Below are 18,048 nucleotides of genomic sequence, written 5' to 3' on the forward strand. Positions count from 1 at the left end.
TTTTTTACATCTTTAGATCCTAACAGAATAAAATAAAAATAACACGAAATATTTCCCAACTCTTCTTGCTCGCTTGACACTAAATAAAGCATTGTTTGATCAGTAGAAGTATTTTAAAATATTTTTTTAAAAATGTACTTTTTAAAACTTTAAGTCCTTTAAAAAGGACACAGGATCACTAAATGAAAAACTAAAAACGCAGTTTTTATCCATTAAATTTATAGTTTCAGACGTATATCATCCGGTTCGTGTCTAATTTTGAGTGTTGGACGGTGTAATAGAGGGATTTACGTAACCTTAGCTATTTATGTAGAATATCATCATGATATTAGTCTTTATAAGTGAATTTTGACCATCAAGTCATTTTCTGAAGGGGACTTTGTATGGGGGATAGGGTCAAATGAAGCGTGATCATTACGAAAATCAGCAGTATCATTTATACCTTTATAAAACTAAGTTTTGCCGATTTTTGAACTGATACATGAACATTTTACATATTTATGGCTCAAAAGGCCTATTCGGGGGGTACGGTTGTATGGGGCTATACGAAAATTCACCAAAAATATTCGTTGTAGTCCTAAGCAACTTGGTATTGAAAATCAGCAAAATCGGTTCGCAACGTTAAAGGTTATTTCTTAATTCGTTTTCTCAGATACTACAAAAGATAATTCGATGAATTTTGTCACATGTTGAAAATCAAAACAATCGGTCAAAAATTCCCATAACAATAAGATTCGGCATAGCCGAATATAGCACTCTAACTTGTTTTTTATGAACGTGAGTGATAAGTGAATGAATATTAGGTACCCTGCCAATTATGCTAAGGAAAAGCTATGTGCCAATTTTCATTTAGCTATCTAAAATTTCCCAGATTGCTAATTTTTTACCTAATTTTTCGAAGTATTAAATATATTTCGTGATAAACATCCATTTACTTTAAATTCGCTTTTACAGAACAAGTTTTGGAAATTAAGTTATAATGAAGCGATCATGAACCAATAGTTTTAAAATTTCAAAAACTTGTAATATACTGTGAGCGTCAAAAGAAAGTGTACACCAATTTCAGTTCTACAAATTTCTTTGTAACAGTATAGTTGTCGATAAATATTAAAATGTTATATTGCAGTTTAGAAGGCTTATATAATATGAATTTAACTGTGAACAAACAGATACTTAAAGTGAAACACAGTCTTAGAATTTAAATGTTTTCTACAAGTAATGCTAACTTTACGCGTCATAAAAAAGTCTTCAATAGTAGCATAGCTCCTTCGTTCTTTGAATGTGTCGGGAAAATGCTTAAATTTCTTCGAAAGACAGTACTTATGCAAGCAATCGAATTTATTAATTATGTTTTTTGCAGATTTATACGAATTTTGCTAAAAATAAGTTCAAATATAAACAAATTTAAATAAAAAATCAATATTTACGCGAAATGTGACGAATTATCAGAAATAGTCACCGAACAATTAAAAAATATTGTATGTGTATGACATTATACGGTTGGGAATTTTCGTTAACCAGGACGACTAAAATGGCTTAATAACGCTGAAGAACGGCAAAAATCACGGCAGATCTATAATTTATAATAGGAGTATTAACGGTATCATCGGACCTTATACAAAGACATTTTTCAGCAAAATTCTTAAAAATACATAACGCACGTGTAAACACGAGTATTGTCTTTTAAGTTTAACATAAACAATATAGTTTAATATAAACTATATAAACAATTTTGTGGGGATTCGCCCATATTTAACCCAAGTTCCCATATAACACCACTTTTTTATTTTAATCAATAAATTGCATAAGAATGTTTAGTCGCTCCAAGCCAAACCTGGACACTTAAATAAAATAAATTTTATGAAAATTTTTTTATTTCTATTAGAAAGAGAAAGCTAAATTAATTTTCACTGTTTGTATGTATCTCCAAATAAACTCGGAAAACTTCAACTGCTTAAGAAAAAAAGTACAAGGCAAACTTGAACAGCTTCAAAGATTTACCGATTATTGTTCTTATTAAAAAATAAATATTTTATTTTATTTGGGTATAAGTGGTGCCATGGGTACTACGTCAACCAAGGTTCTGCAAACCCAACCCACCCATTGAAACATTCATACATATATAAGCTATGAGGAGGCACTTACAGCCGAACGGTTCATAACTTTAGGCGAACTGGCCAAAAGCGGATATAGGACACGTCATCAATGTATACCGGACACATTGGAAGTCTACACAATCATCGGACGCGTCCGATCGTATACCAGACACAGAATATATCGGAAACTTTGAAACACTAATCCCAGATAGAATATCTTGATTAAGCGGAACATTAGAGCAAATACTCGTAGGAATCCATTGCTACACGGATGGCTCTAAATTGGGTGGCAAAGTGGGCATGGGGTTATATATTGAAGACACAGAAATAAACCGCCGTTTACCTAATCGCCTAAGTGTATTTCTTCTTCGCATAATTTAGCTAAAAAATATGTTTGTGAAACCTTTTTTAAGAGAATCCTATAATTTTTTCATATGAATTACTGTGATGTTCCTAGGAAATGAAAAACGTTTCTCAGCAGACAGGACCGCAATTTATTAATGATATCCGAATTTATCTCCTATTTGGTTCTTTTAAATACATACCATAGTTTCCAATCCAATTATATAACAAAATGCCTTAACCGGTGAACTTTTTGTAAAAGAAATGTCTATTGTTTCTTTGCTAATTTATCAATATATTTATAAGAAAATGTGATTTCAATAATGTGGAACAGGCAGTTAATTTGAAATTGCATTCGATTTTTTTACAAACTTATACAGTACTGTTTTTTAGTAATATAATAAATTTAAAACAATTCACTTATTAGGTTAAATTTTATTATAATTAAACTTTAAAATAATATGTAAAATATTTATGGTAATAAATTGTCCCAAAATTTACAAATATATTTTTCCCAAAATTTGCGAATAATTCGAAAATATAAACTGTTCGAAACCGGTCGGTTTTCAGACAAGAAAAAACCCGGTTAACCGGTTTTTGAATACTCTATTCAGAGTAGTAATTTTCGGCACTTTTGGGCTTTAAAATATCAGAAACTTTTCTTTCATAGAATATTTTTGAAACATTTTACTGCATATTTAATGTGAATAAAACATTTTTAGAGCATTTTCTTGACATTTCAATGTGTGACTTTTTTTTCAAATTGTTACATGGTGATATAATATGACTTACCTCTTCTTGAGTTAATGGCTTAAAATCAGCAGGATTTTCGGGATATTCTTTTCGACATGCTGGGCATAACTCGTTTTCGTCCGTTCGAATTCTGTGCCAGCAGAATCTACAAATCTGAAAAAAGTTTAAAATAAGATTAGAAAATTGATTTTTCAAAAAACGGGTTTCGGGATTTTTCGAAAATAGCATTTTCAAAAAACCGATTTTCAGTTTATCATTTTTCTTAAAACCGGTTCGATTCCAAAGAAATAAAACAAATAATAAATGCGTTTTTTATATAGAATTAATTCAAGGAAGATCACAAAAAACTGAAAATTGTTTAGCTCATGTTTCTCAATTTCCTTTATATGAAAATTCCTCCTGCTTAAAATATTTTAAAAGTGGACAAGTCGATTGATTAAACATTTAAACATTTAAATATAAAAATATTTTTTTGTCAAGGGCAGTGTTCGATTTATAAATTTAGCTGGCCAAGACCTAAAAAATTAACTCAAAAAAGGGGAAAAAATACATTCGGGTTGTAAAAAAACTGTCCAGTAAAGACAGATTGAATGTAAGTAAAATTAATTCATTCAGAAGGAAATATAACATTCCATAGAAATTCATTTATTAAAGAAATAATTCACCTTCATCGAAAGCTTTAAGAATTAATTTTGAGAATTAATTATTTAAAATATATGTAATTCAATTTCAAAAAAAGAATTAGGGAATGAATTCTTTTAGAGCTTTGATTCCAACTAATGGTTGCATTGTCTGGTGGGAGGCTTTGAGTAAGGACAATTATTGCAAGATGCTTAATAAGGCTGAAAGAAAATCTTGATTAAAGTGTTGTGAGGAAGACTTATAAATTTATTTATACACAAAATAACTAAAACTCTAACAGTCTTATGCAAAAAAAAACCTTATTATGACCTTAAAGTGTACATTAGTTAACAACGACTTTTAGCTTAATAATCCATTATTAAAAAAGTATATGCAAAAACAGTATTTTAACTAAAATACATTTTAATGTTTTTTTAGATTTGATGCTGGCAATACCATTATTTTATTCTGTCAATATTTTCATAATGTTGTATATGAACGATTATTAGTTCATTTGGTATTCGTGTCTAATATTATTTTTTTATGCTTTTATATAACGTTTTTAATAACATAAAAATGGGGTTGTATTTGTTTATTTAATAAAAACAACGTATAAATCAAATAAAACAACTAATGTAATTGCAATATTATATTTTGATTAAAGAAAGTAATCGAGTAGCGTTTTCTTTAAATTTGCATTGATATTTTACACATCACTAAACTATTTTATAAACAAAATTTATATTTTTGGCAAAAAGAAAAGAAAAAATATGGAGACAAAGCCTGAAAATAAAAGGAAAAGTGTATCCATATTGTTTTTTATTTATTTATTTTTTTATAATTTATTTAAAAAATTAACACAACAATATTTTTCACAAAACGTCATCAGTTATAAATTGTAATGAAATAATGACATTTGACTTTAATATAGGTTTAAAGTACGATTGAACCATTATTAACTTTCGTATATTTAACAATGGTTTACTACAGGTATTTTAAGCTAATTATTGTTTTTGGATATACATACTTTTATCGAATTTAGCTTAACAACGGTTAGTAAGCATGTTGTAAGTTTTTTTTTGCATAAGACTGTTAGATTTTAAATGTTTTCTAAAAATATTGCTGATTTTACGCATCATAAAAAAGTGTACAATGGAAGCATAGCTCTTTCGTTCGTTGAATGTATCGGGGAAATACTTAATTTTCGAAAGACATTACTTAGGCAATCAATCGAATGGATTATGTTTTTTGTGCAGCTTTATACGGATTTTGCTAAAATTAAGTTCAAATATAAAAAATGTAAAAAAAATTTTACCAATAGTACTCGAAAGAATTATAAAGTACAAACTTTTTGTTAAAATGACATAAAATATTTTGATCTAAAATTTATATATAAAGTGGTAACACTCACTATAAAGTGGTAATACTCAGACAGCTTTAACAAAACAAAAAAAAAAACTAAGATTTTATTAAAAACAGTTTATTTATTAGTGTAAAATGTGGAAAAAAAAAGAATTTTAAATTCAAGAAAATCTTGTTTAAATAATTTAATATAATTTGATTTTTTTTTATCTTTTGAAATTGTTGTGTTGTTTGTTTTTTTTTTTTTTTCATTGAGAACATAAACTTACGACTTGCTGCAAAGATCTCTTCACAATCACTGTTACTTCACCTTAGTACACAGAAAAAAATATCGTAAGTAATATTACCGAAAAATTTTAGTAAACCCTTAACGAAAAAAATAGTTAAATCTACAGGTTTTTTTATTCAAATCTACAGAAATTTTATTCATATAAACGAATTTTCTTCATATTTAGTACTTTATTTTTGTTAAAAAATTTAGTCAATTTAATCTGTTAATATGAATAAATTTCTTTATATTTACATCCAAAATTTTGTTAAATCAACAGAAATTTAGTTAAAACAGTGGTAAAATAGTAAAATCGCAATTATTCAAATCTACACCTAAAATAGTTAATTTTACACCCTTGAAGGTAGTTAAATTGAAGAATATATCGTTAATTAAAAAAAATGTTCGAAGAAATTTCTTTATTTCTCACAACAAAACATAAAAAACAAAATAAAATACAAAGAAGAGGAAATAATGAAATAGGGTTGTGGCTTTAAAGAAATTTCGTTAAATTTAACTATTTTATTTTATTCAAATTGAATAAAGACATGTAGAACTGAAGAAATTTCATAGTTTTTTTTTCGCAATATAAAAGAATAATTTAAAAATAATTAAAAATCTATCTATCTATCTATCTATCTATCTATCTATCTATATATATATATATATATATATATATATATATATATATATAATTTCTTTATAACGGGCGGACTTTCAATGGGGAACTTGGCACCTCCCATATGAATTAAATATAAAATTTCGTTTATCTGGAAAACTAATAGAACTTGATTTATAAAATTTTGCTCAAATTAGTTTAATATTCCTCTGAACATTTTGGACTTTCATGCGGGGGCTTCAAGCTCAAATAGAAAAATTCGTATATCTGAGAAACTATTAGAGCTAGAATCTTCAAATTTTACACGAAGAACTTTGAAATTCATGTGAACATTTAGAGCATAACGGGCGGACTTTCAATGGGTGGCTTGGCACAACATGTATGAATTAAATACAAAATTTCGTGCATCTTGGAAGCTCTTATATTATTCAAATTTTTTATAGATAGATATAAATTGACGATAGATAAAAACTGGCGAACTTGCAATAATTTGCTTGACATCTCTTATATGTAACATATTATAAATCTGGAAAACTATTGTAGTTAGAATCTTCAAAATCGTTAAGTGGGATTTTTATTTATACATATTCCTTTTAGGGTAGCAAAACACACTGGGTATAGCTAGTTGAATATAAATACAAATTTTAAATGTTTTTTAATATGAAGTGTTTTATACTTATGTCAAAACATATTCTGTCAATTTATCTATAAAAATAGCTGAAAGTATTGTGAATCTCTGGTAAGACCTCGTTGTATTTTTATATGAATATACATACATATAGCACTGATATTTGTTTTATTATTTAGGAATATTACTATATAAAGCAATCTGGAAGGAAACCCCAAGATTAATTATACAACAAATATTTTAATATAATGCATAAGCTGAAATAATATGGCGTTGTCCAAGAGAGGCCTTATTTCAATAAAACACTGGATACATACAAACAAATTTAAATTCTATTTAGGTGCAACAAAAAATTACCGACTCCACGTTGTGTCTCATGCGAAATGTGACATATTAAACAAATGGTCACAGGTAAGTTATTATTTAAAACTCAACAACATATTTATACATTTAATGTCATGTTTGTTTATTTCTTGTAGGTAGATAAGGAATTCAATTATATCCAAACACAGTATGTGAAAATTTCTCCTTAAAACTTGACTCCGTGTTTGCAGATAGCATAAAGGAACAATTTTGTAAACATTTATCCCAAAATATGAACTAAATGGATAACATAAGTGAAAGTAGTTAGTTTGAAAGGAGAATGTATATACTATATCAAATCTGAAGAAATACACCTAGGCCACTATCGGGCCTGTTGTACGCTCATTAACCAGTGCCTCAGGTAGGAATCGAACCCACCACCTCCGGTCTAACAGACTAGAACACTAACAACTAACCTACCGGAGGCCACTGTGTGAGTGAAAGGAAGTGTTCAAATATTTTATCCATATAACTTTTAAAAAAATATAATTTTATTTGTTTTCCAGATGGTCATTGTATTGGTATTTTTTTACCATATTTTACCTTTTACAACTTTTTTATACCGCCAACAAAAATGTGTACAAGATTTACCATACGTTTAAAACATATTTAGTTCACACCTATCAAAACATTTGATATAAAACTTTAAAAAACGTAAATTGTTTTACAATATTTTTTTAAATGTTAATTTACTTATTTATATTAATTCTTATAATAAATTTGTACTTTTAATTTAATTATATAATTTAGCTTTTTATAATTTTATTTTGTCAAAAACATTTTCTTTTACTATCAATGACAATATTATATAACTTATAAACAGTAAAAAAATTACAAGAATTAAAAAAAAATACAAGTTAAAAAATACTTTACTGTTTATAATTTATATAAACATTTTCTCAGATAATGAAAGAAAATGTTTACTGGGATTTAGAAATTAACTAAAATATGGTAGTTAAAATTAAGAAAAATTCTTCATTATGAATAAAAATATTATTAATGAGAACTAAATTCATTAGTTAAATTGAAGAAATTTCTTCAAAAACAACTAAAAAATATATCGAGGGATTATATTCAATAGTCTCTATCTGTCATTTTCACGAAAATAAGATTTTGATGGCAAAATATGACATAAATTTAAAAAGAAAGAAATATTTTTTGACAATTTTATAGCAATTTTTAAATTTCTCTATCTTAAAAAAGAAAAAATCTGAATGCAAAACTCTCTATCTTATCCAAAAATTGCTTCAAACTCTATTATTTTGGATAATTTTCAAAAACAAGTGTTTTTACTAATATGGACATGCTGAACACAAATCCGCAAAAATATTTGAAAACGGTATAATAGTTTTCGAGATATTACTCATTATTATACTAATTTGATTAATTTTATTACCGTGTTTAACCATATAACATTGATTTTGGACCAAAACCTTATAATCTGTTGCTTTTTCAACAATTTAGTTTATATTACTTCATTAAATTGCATAAAATATAATATTTATTGATATTAAATCAAATAAAAAATTTATATTTCTATGAAAAACTCTCTATCTGATTTAGAATATAGTCGTAAAAATATATTGTAGAAGAAAAAGCTCAAAAATCTTCACGAACTAGCGAAATAAACAGTTTTTTTGCTCTCTTGAAAACTTGTGTTATTTTAGATAGAGACTACTGAATATAGTGCCTCGACATTCAAATTAACTACCTCAATTAGTTATATTGAATAAAAAATATTAGTTAATTTGACTAAAATTTCTTCATATTTACCACCCCTAGTCTTGGTTTGACCGTGATCGCAAACTGACGTATAGTGTGACAATATTTCTTATAAACAATTGTTCAATTCACAATCGATGTTGTAGCGTTGTATGTCAGCAGCTGCTACAATAGTCATAACAATGTTGTTGGTATTTTCTATGCAAAAGCCATATACAACTCCTACGACAATTTTTCATATGTTTTTCGAATGTCGTAAGAAAGTTTAGTGTTGCCAATTGTTTATTTAAACATATAAACAAAAAATTCAAACGATTTTAGCATAAAAAACGAGAAAGTGGTAACACTGAAATCAAAAACAAACAGCTGTTTACCAAAACAAAAAAACTAAAATTTTATTAAAAACAGTTTATTTATTAGTTTAAAATGTGGAATAAAGAAAATAAAAGAATTGAAAATTCAAAGAAATTAATTTGGTATATTTCGCATGTTTAATTAATTTAATATTTTTTGATTTTTTTATTTTTTGACATTGTTATGTTTATTTGTTTTGATTGTTTTTTTTTTTTTTTTCATTGAGAACATAAACTTATGACTTGCTGCAAAGATCTGTTCACAATCACTGTTACTACACTTTAGTAGGTACAATATACAACTTGATTGTAAACTGAACAAATTTATTACCAATAACAAACATTGATTTCAAAACAAAAATTTTTAATTTCCAAAAACAATTATAGTACAAGAGTGCACATTAAAAATATTGCATTCTTTAGTATAAAAACAACATTGCTATATCGCGATGGTAAACTTGAGTGAAGACAGTAGTGATGATGCTGCTGAAACAGCAAACACAAGTGAAAATAATAACAATAATAACAATAACGCTGAACCAAGAATTTGGCAAAGTGTAACAACAAAAAGAAAACGAGTAGAATCTCCTCAACATAAAAATAATAAAAGAATAAGCCTACATGATGTGCCAACTACATCATCCAACAACAACAGATACTCAGCCCTTGATACTGAAGACGAAGAAGAAGATGAAAATCATAAAACAACACCAAAACCTCCAGCTATTTACATTCCAAATGTAGATAACATAATTCTTATGATAAAGAAATTAAGTGAAGTTATTCCGACTACTGATTTTAATTATAAGTCATTGAGGGAAAGTCAGGTTCGATTAAAATAAAATCTATCGATTCAATAAAATCTATTGATTCTTATAGGAAAGTCATCAAATATTTATATAGTTCTAACATTAGTTTCCACACATACCAAATAAATCAAGAAAGATCTTATAGAGTTATTGTAAAAGGACTCCACCCAACTACACCTACGGAGGATATTAAAGCCGAACTTTTAGCTCTGGGCCATTCAGTTAAATCTATAACAAATGTAAGGAGTCGTGTTACAAAAGAACCGCTTTCAATGTTTTTTGTGGACTTAGATCCATACCCCAATAACAAATCTATTTATGAAACAAAATTTAATAATCAGGCAGTCGTTAAAATTGAACCACCTAGAAGAACTAATGATTTAGTGCAGTGTCATCGATGTCAACAATTTGGACATACAAAAGCATATTGCAAAAAACCGTTTAAATGTGTTAAGTGCGGTATGGACCATGCTACCGTTGAATGTAGAAAGCCTATTGACACTCCTCCCCGTTGCGTCCACTGCATGTTAAATCACACTGCCAATTACAAAGGATGTAAAGTCTACCAACATCTTGTTTCAAATAGGAGTACTAGAAATTATTCAAACAAAGAAATGCTAATGTTAACATAAATTTAACAGAGTTTCTTCAATTAAATAAAACCTCGTTTGATCAGCCAAATCAAAATAGTTTCAATGTATCATACTCAGAAGCAGTCAAATCTCCCAACACAAGTGAAAACATTCGTATGGATCGACTTGAAAAAATGATGGAAAATCTAATGAATATGATGTCAATGTTATTGGCAAAATTATGCAAATAAATTTAAGGATAGCAATATGGAATGCGAACGGTCTATCCAATCATGCAAATGAAATTGAAATTTTCGTTAAAAACAACTATATTGATATATTTTTAGTCTTTGAAACTCATTTCACAAGTAGATCCTTTTTTAGGATTAAAGATTATGATATTGTTTTTGCTTATCATCCCGACGAAAGAGCTCATGGAGGAGCAGCTATTTTAATAAGGAATAATATCAAATATGAAATTTTAAATCCAACTGAGGAAAACTTTCTTCAAGCAGCAGGAGTAAAACTAACATGTGACAATAACAGTATAAATATATTTTCCATATACTTTCCGCCAAGACATAGTGTTAAATGTGACCAATATGAAAACATTTAAAGAACTCGGTCCTAAGTTTATCGCCTTGCACCCTTGGTGGGGTTCCCGATTGGCAAACCCTAAGGGAAGAGAGTTATATAAATTTATCTCGAAAAACATACTGGCCTAGTGACCATAATAAAATCCCTGATCTTCTAGATTTCTATGTTTTTAAAGGAATACCAAGATCTTTTCTGGATATTTCTGATAGTGGCGACTTAAGCTCTGATCACAGCCCCGTAATCTTGGCTTTTAGTACAGTAATACGAACTACAGCCAAGAAAGTAAAAACAATTACATCTAAGACAAACATGCAACAATTTGAAAACTGGATAGACCAAAATTTAAACTTGAATGCATTAATTAACAATGGTTATGATCTAGATGATGCCGTTGAATCTTTTACCAACTTAATTCATGAAGCTGCATTTGTATCAACTCCTCAACAATCTTATCAACCTCGTGGTAATATTGTTCGATTATCGGCTGAAATTAGAGGACTCATTGGTAATAAAAGAAGATTAAGAAGAGTGTATCAAAATACCAGAAGCCCATTGGACAAAACAAATTTAAATAGAGCATCACAACTTTGAAAGAAACGTTTAAATGATTATAAAAACGATTCTTTAAAAAATTATTTAATTAATCTAAATGTGTCTAATGATAGTGAACAAAATCTATGGAAAGCGACCAAATATCTAAAACGGCCAGCAAAAAGAAATATTCCTATTAAAACTAGTAATGACGAATGGTGTAGATCGGACAGTAGTAAAGCAAATACATTTAAAGAACATTTAAAATCAACATTTAACCCGTTTACTCTAAACAGTCAATCAGTTAGAGATGATATTAAAGATTTTTTAGATGTACCATGTCAAATGGATCGTCCGATAAAACATATAACTCCAACAGAAGTCAAAAATGCTATTGATAAACTAAACAACACAAAATCCCCCGGTTACGATAATATTGACTCAAAAGTGCTCAAATCTCTGCCTAGAAAAGGCATACTTTTTCTTACAACTATTTTCAATTCCATTTTAAGATTAAATCATTTTCCTTCTCAATGGAAATTTGCAAAAATAGTAATGATATTGAAACCTAACAAACCTGAAAATGCAGTTTCGTCTTACAGACCAATTAGCCTATTAAGCTTTTTTTCTAAGATTTTTGAACGACTCCTTCTCCAAAGATTATTGCCAATATTAGAAAAACTAAATATAATTTCTGATTATCAGTTCGGTTTCAGACACAAATATGGGACACCTGAACAATGTCATCGCATTGTAAATAATATTTCTAATACTCTAGAGAAGAAAATGTACTGTTCTGCTGTATTTTTAGATGTTGAACAAGCCTTCGATAGAGTTTGGCACATTGGACTCTTATATAAACTTAAAAAGCTTGTTCGAGCTCCATTCTATCTGTTGCTCAAACCATATCTGCATGAAAGACAATTCTTTGAAGGTGTTAATGAAAAATATTCAAATTTTGGTCTAATCAACTCGGGAATACCTCAAGGAAGTGTCTTACTATATACTTTGTTTACGTCTGATATGCCTACAATGGATAATCTAACTATTGTAACTTATGCCGATGGCACTGCTATATTATCTTCGCATCATTCCCCAATTATGGCCTCTGAATTGCTACAAAATCAGCTAAATCTTATCCAAGATTGGTTACAGAAATGGAACATAAAAGTAAACACACAAAATCTGTTCACGTAACATTTACCTTAAGAAAAGGTGATTGCTCTTCAGCATATTTAAATGGATCTATTTTACCAAAAAGTAATACAGTCAAATACTTAGGCCTTCATCTTGATCGAAGACTAACATGGAAAGAACATATAAAAAATAAACGCGAACATTTAAATATAAAAACAAGGAAAATGCACTGCCTATTAAACCCAAGATCTGAACTAAATTTAGAAAATAAAGTTTTACTATATAAAGCTATTCTTGAACCGATATGGACATATGGTATTCAGCTTTGGGGGACTACTGGTAACTCAAACATTGAAATATTACAGAGATACCAGTCTAAAACTTTAAGACTAATCACTAATGCGCCCTGGTTTGTAAATAACAATAATATACACAAAGGTCTGAAAATTGGAAAAGTAAAAGATGAAATTAAATATTACAGAAAGATACCTAAATAACCACACGAATGTGTTAGCAATTAATCTATTAAATGACAGTGAAGAAATACAAAGATTAAAGAGGTTTCATGTACTTGACCTATCATTTAGAAAATAGAAAAAAAAAAAAATGAAAATAAAAATGTATATATTTACTTTAATAATACAATTTTGTATTTTGTATAAGTATTAAGTTCATGGAACTTAATACTAAGTTACTTTTAATATTGTAAAATAGATTGCAAATAAAGATGAATTGAGAAAAAAGTATTTAGCACCCCTAAACAACGAAACGATATTAGTAACTATGAAGAAATTTCTTTCTATTTACTAAAATACAAAAAATTAACGGACAAATCTGTAATGTGGAATAAAATTTTCGTTGGCTGTATAATAACAAAATTTCTTCATATTTACACCCCATTTTGCAGTATTTAGGTAAATTTCTGGTTCTGTGTAGGTACAATATACAACTTGATTCTGAATGGAACAAGAGAAACAAAGTCACACGTATACTGAACTAAAAAACAAACAAATATATATATATATATATATATATATATATATATATATAGATATGGATATAGATATATAGAGAATATATATATATAGAGATTAAGAGATATATATATAATATATCATATAATAGATATATATCTATTATATATATATATATATTATATATAATATCGATATATGTATATATCTAGATTTTATGTCTATATATATATATATCTATATATATATAATCTCTATCTATCTATATATTATATATATCTTATATATATATATATTCTCATCTATTAATATATAATATATATATATATAGATATATTTATTATATATATGTCTTGATGGACAGGTAAAATAGTAAATATATATACAGTGGTGGAAAAAATAATAGAAACCTGCCTGATTGGGTGGTGGAAACTAAAATTTTCTCAAAACTACCCGTATCTTAAATAAAACGTATTTAAGTGTACTTTGCTATGATATATGGAGTTCTTAAGTTTTTTTGCTCCGTCGCATTTTATTGGTATTTACAAAATTTGGCATTGGCAAAAATAATAGAAACGATACACAGTATTACACTGGGGACACAAGCATTGATTTCTCAAACTGCGTTTTGTATTTATTTTTCAAAATTTTAATTATAAATTAAATTCTTAATATAAAAGTATACTTTTTCTTTAATTTGTATGTAAACATTTGTTTTTTCGTAGATTTATTGATGATTGATTGATTGAGGCCCGACTTTCAAGTTTTCTTAATAAAAAGTTCAGATAGTGAATGGTTAAATTATCTAAAAAATTAGTTTTTGAGAAGATTTCGAGAAGAAAAAGTTTTGAATTCACTTATATATAACGACAATCCACCGATTTTTGGGCCAAATTCCGACCAATATTTCGCTATTTTGCAATTCGACCCTTTCTTGGTGGTTAAAAAGGGGCTTAAATATCAAAGTATATTGATGGACTTGTGAAATAATGCTAAAATAAGTTCAATTTACCACAAAAAGTTCACAAAATCTAAAATCTCTTTTAAAATCATTCTGTTTTATTTTTTGCAATAGATCGTATTGGGTCTATATACTAGTATTAATTCCCAAACAGTGCTATACCTAAATTTAAAATTAATTTTCGAAATTTTTACATTTCTTGATATTTTAGTTTTAAATTCAACTTATTTTACCTGTCCATCAAGATACTTTGATAGTTAAGCCCATTATTAACCACCAAGAACGGGTTGAGTTGCCAAAGTGTGAAATATTTCTCAAAATCTGGGACAAAAATCGGTGGATTATCGTTATCTGTAAGCGGATTCAAAACTTCTTCGGCTCGAAATCTTTTCAAGAACTAATTTTTTAAGTAATTTAACAATGTTAAGCAATTTCTTTCACTGTTTTAACTTTTTATTTAAGAAAATTTGAAAGTCGTGGCTCCAATTCAGCCGTCATAGCTCATATGGTCAACCAGGCTTTGAAAAAAAACACACGTTAAAATAATGAACCGAGGAAACAGTATATTTTGATATTGAGAATATCATTTATTTAAATAAGTACAAACACTCCGTTTAAGAAATCTTAGCTTATGTCTCCAGTGTGAATCGTTTCTATTATTTTTTCCAATGCAAAATATTTCAAACACTAATAAAATACGATGGTTTAAAAAACACTTGTAAATTACTATGTAACAGTAAAATTGCTGTATATTTTATACGAAATTTGATATTTATAACCTACTCCACTATATTGGGGAGGGTATTATACGTACGTCATATATACTACTATCTCTCCAAAAATTGGTACAACTAAGTTTTATATAGGCATAAATGACCATGCCCATTATTATAATGATCGGCAGTCGTTTGACCCTAGCTCCCATGCAAACCCCCCTCTAAAAAAAACTTAAACGTCCAAAAATTGACTATAACCATTAGCGATGAAATTCAGCATAACTAACCTTTATATATTTGACCCTAACTCCCATATAAAGTCTCTTTTAGAAATTTAGTTTTTCATCAATAAATTGCTTAAATACATCGGAATAAAAGTTGCTTTATGAAAAATAAATAACTTTTAAAATAGTGTAGGGTACCTAGACGGCGATGCCCGACTCTACTTTCCTACTTGTTTTATAATAAACTAGCTATACCCAGTGTGCTTTGCTACCCTAAAAGCAATATGTATAAATAAAAAACCCATTTAACGATTTTGTAGATTCTAACTCCAATAGTTTTCCAGATTTATAATATGTTACATATGAGAGATGTCAAGCAAATTATTGCAAGTTCGCCAGTTTCTATCTATCACCAATTTCTATCTATCTATGAAAAATTTTAATAATATAAGAGTTTCCAAGATAAACGAAATTTTGTATTTAATTCATATATGTTGTGCCAAGCCACCCATTGAAAGTCCGCCCGTTATGCTCTAAATGTTCACATGCATGTCAAAGTTCTTCATGTAAAATTTGAAGATATACGATATAAGAATTTTTCTATTTGATTCATGTGGGGGCTTCACGCTCCCCAGATGAAAGTCCGCACTTTTTCCTCCAGAATGTTCAGATGAATATTAAAGTAATTTGTGCAAAATTTTAAGAATCAAGTTCTATTAGTTTCCCAGATAAACGAAATTTTATATTTAATTCATATGGGAGGTGCCAAGTTCCCCATTGAAAGTCCGCCCGTTATACTCTAAATGTTCAGATGAATGTCAAGATTCTTCAAGTAAAATTTGAAGATTCTAGTTCTAATAATTTCTCAGATATACGAATTTTTCTATTTAATTCATATGGGGGCTTTAAGCCCCCCCCAGATGAAAGTCCGCTTTTTTCCTTCAAAATGTTCAGATGAATATTAAATTCTTCGTGCAAAATTTGAAGAATTTAGTTTCATTAGTTTCCCAGATAAACGAATTTTTGTATTTAATTAATATGGGAGGTGCAGCTCCCTTCATGGGTAGTCCGCCAATCTATTACCCAAAATGTTTAAATGGATGTTAAAGTTATTCCTTCAAAATTTGAAGATTCTAACTGTAATAGTTTCCAATATAAACGTATTTTTGTATTTAATTTATATGGGAGGTGCCACGCCCCCTAATGCTTGTCCGCCTACTTTTTGTCCTAAATAATTATATTGGCACTAAAGTTTCTCTGACAAAATTTGAGGACTCTAACTGTTATATTATCTAAAATATACGGATTTAATATTTTCTTAATATGGGCATGGCTCCTCGCCCTCTTGGAATTTCAAAATAAAAAGTAGCCTTTTACCTATTCCAGACATACAGGAATATGTTTTTTCAAAATATTTTCTTCGAAATCCCGCTTAAAAACCATCTGGTCACGTTAATTACATATTTGATGGTGTTTTGGTTCTGTATTTTACAGTTATAGTTTTTGTTTTTACATACTATTTTTATAATCTGAATTTTTAATTTAATTTCGATTAGGGCGGCGAAGCTCTCTTTATTCACGCTAGTATAGATAAATGAAGAATTTTTAGAACTTTTGTCAATTATATACAATGGTGGCCAAAACTAAAGCAACTAATATTATATTTATGTGAAATGGTGAATAAAATTTAGTTTAGTTTCTCTATCTCCTTTAGTAAACTGATCTACAATGATCCAATGGTTCTCAAATGTTGTTTAGGTCAGGAGATTTTGCTATTTTTGTCAGTTACCAAGGGGGTAATTCTCGCAGTAGTGATCGAAATAAAATTCGAATCGAAATTAATTTCGATAGTGCGATATTTTCTCATGATGTTACTCGATACGAAACGGATCGAGTTGTTGCTTCAGTGTTGTAAAAAACTTTCATAATATGTTTAACAATTCTGAACGAAATGTTAACAAAACTCATATCGTCCCTGTTTTGAATATTAGTACTATGTAGGTTTTAACAAAGTTTGCAGAAAAGCAAAAAAAACAGGTTAAATTAGCAGTATTTTTGTTGTATCGCGTTGCTTTAGAAAAATAAGTATCTTTTCGGATTCGTTAACTAATATAATTAATATGTATTTTGAAAAATAACCGTATTTTTAACGCGTTTTAGCGCAATTCAAAAAAACTCCACAAAAAAACTCCACTTTTTCGAAAACAATTTTTATATTCATCCCATTTTATGTAGAGATTTTAAGATTTCGTTCGAAATTTGGGTTTAGAGACTTTAAGGGGTATATTTGACCAATTATAATACTATGAAATGGATGTTAACATTACATCCATAACATCAGCAATATTTACCTTTGCAAACGTATTCTATCTAAATTAGCGGACAAATTGACCAAAATTG

General features: G+C 28.2%; 1 protein-coding gene across 1 annotated transcript in view; it reads right to left on the bottom strand.

The window, feature by feature from the left end:
- Window positions 1-3,230: 3,230 nt before the first annotated feature.
- The window catches only part of LOC119611175 (CCR4-NOT transcription complex subunit 4-like), a gene marked incomplete at its 3' end in the record, with an annotated part of 112,225 nt that continues 97,407 nt past the window's right edge, over window positions 3,231-18,048 (bottom strand). Inside the window, exon 4 of the mRNA XM_037966674.1 lies at window positions 3,231-3,344. Within this exon, the coding sequence (XP_037822602.1) occupies window positions 3,231-3,344 (114 nt within the window). The remainder of the gene's footprint in view (window positions 3,345-18,048) is intronic.

This window comes from Lucilia sericata, unplaced genomic scaffold (assembly GCF_015586225.1).
Source record: "Lucilia sericata isolate MDLA Ls3-8-SP2 unplaced genomic scaffold, ASM1558622v1 Contig000030F_arrow, whole genome shotgun sequence".
Taxonomy (NCBI): domain Eukaryota; kingdom Metazoa; phylum Arthropoda; class Insecta; order Diptera; family Calliphoridae; genus Lucilia; species Lucilia sericata.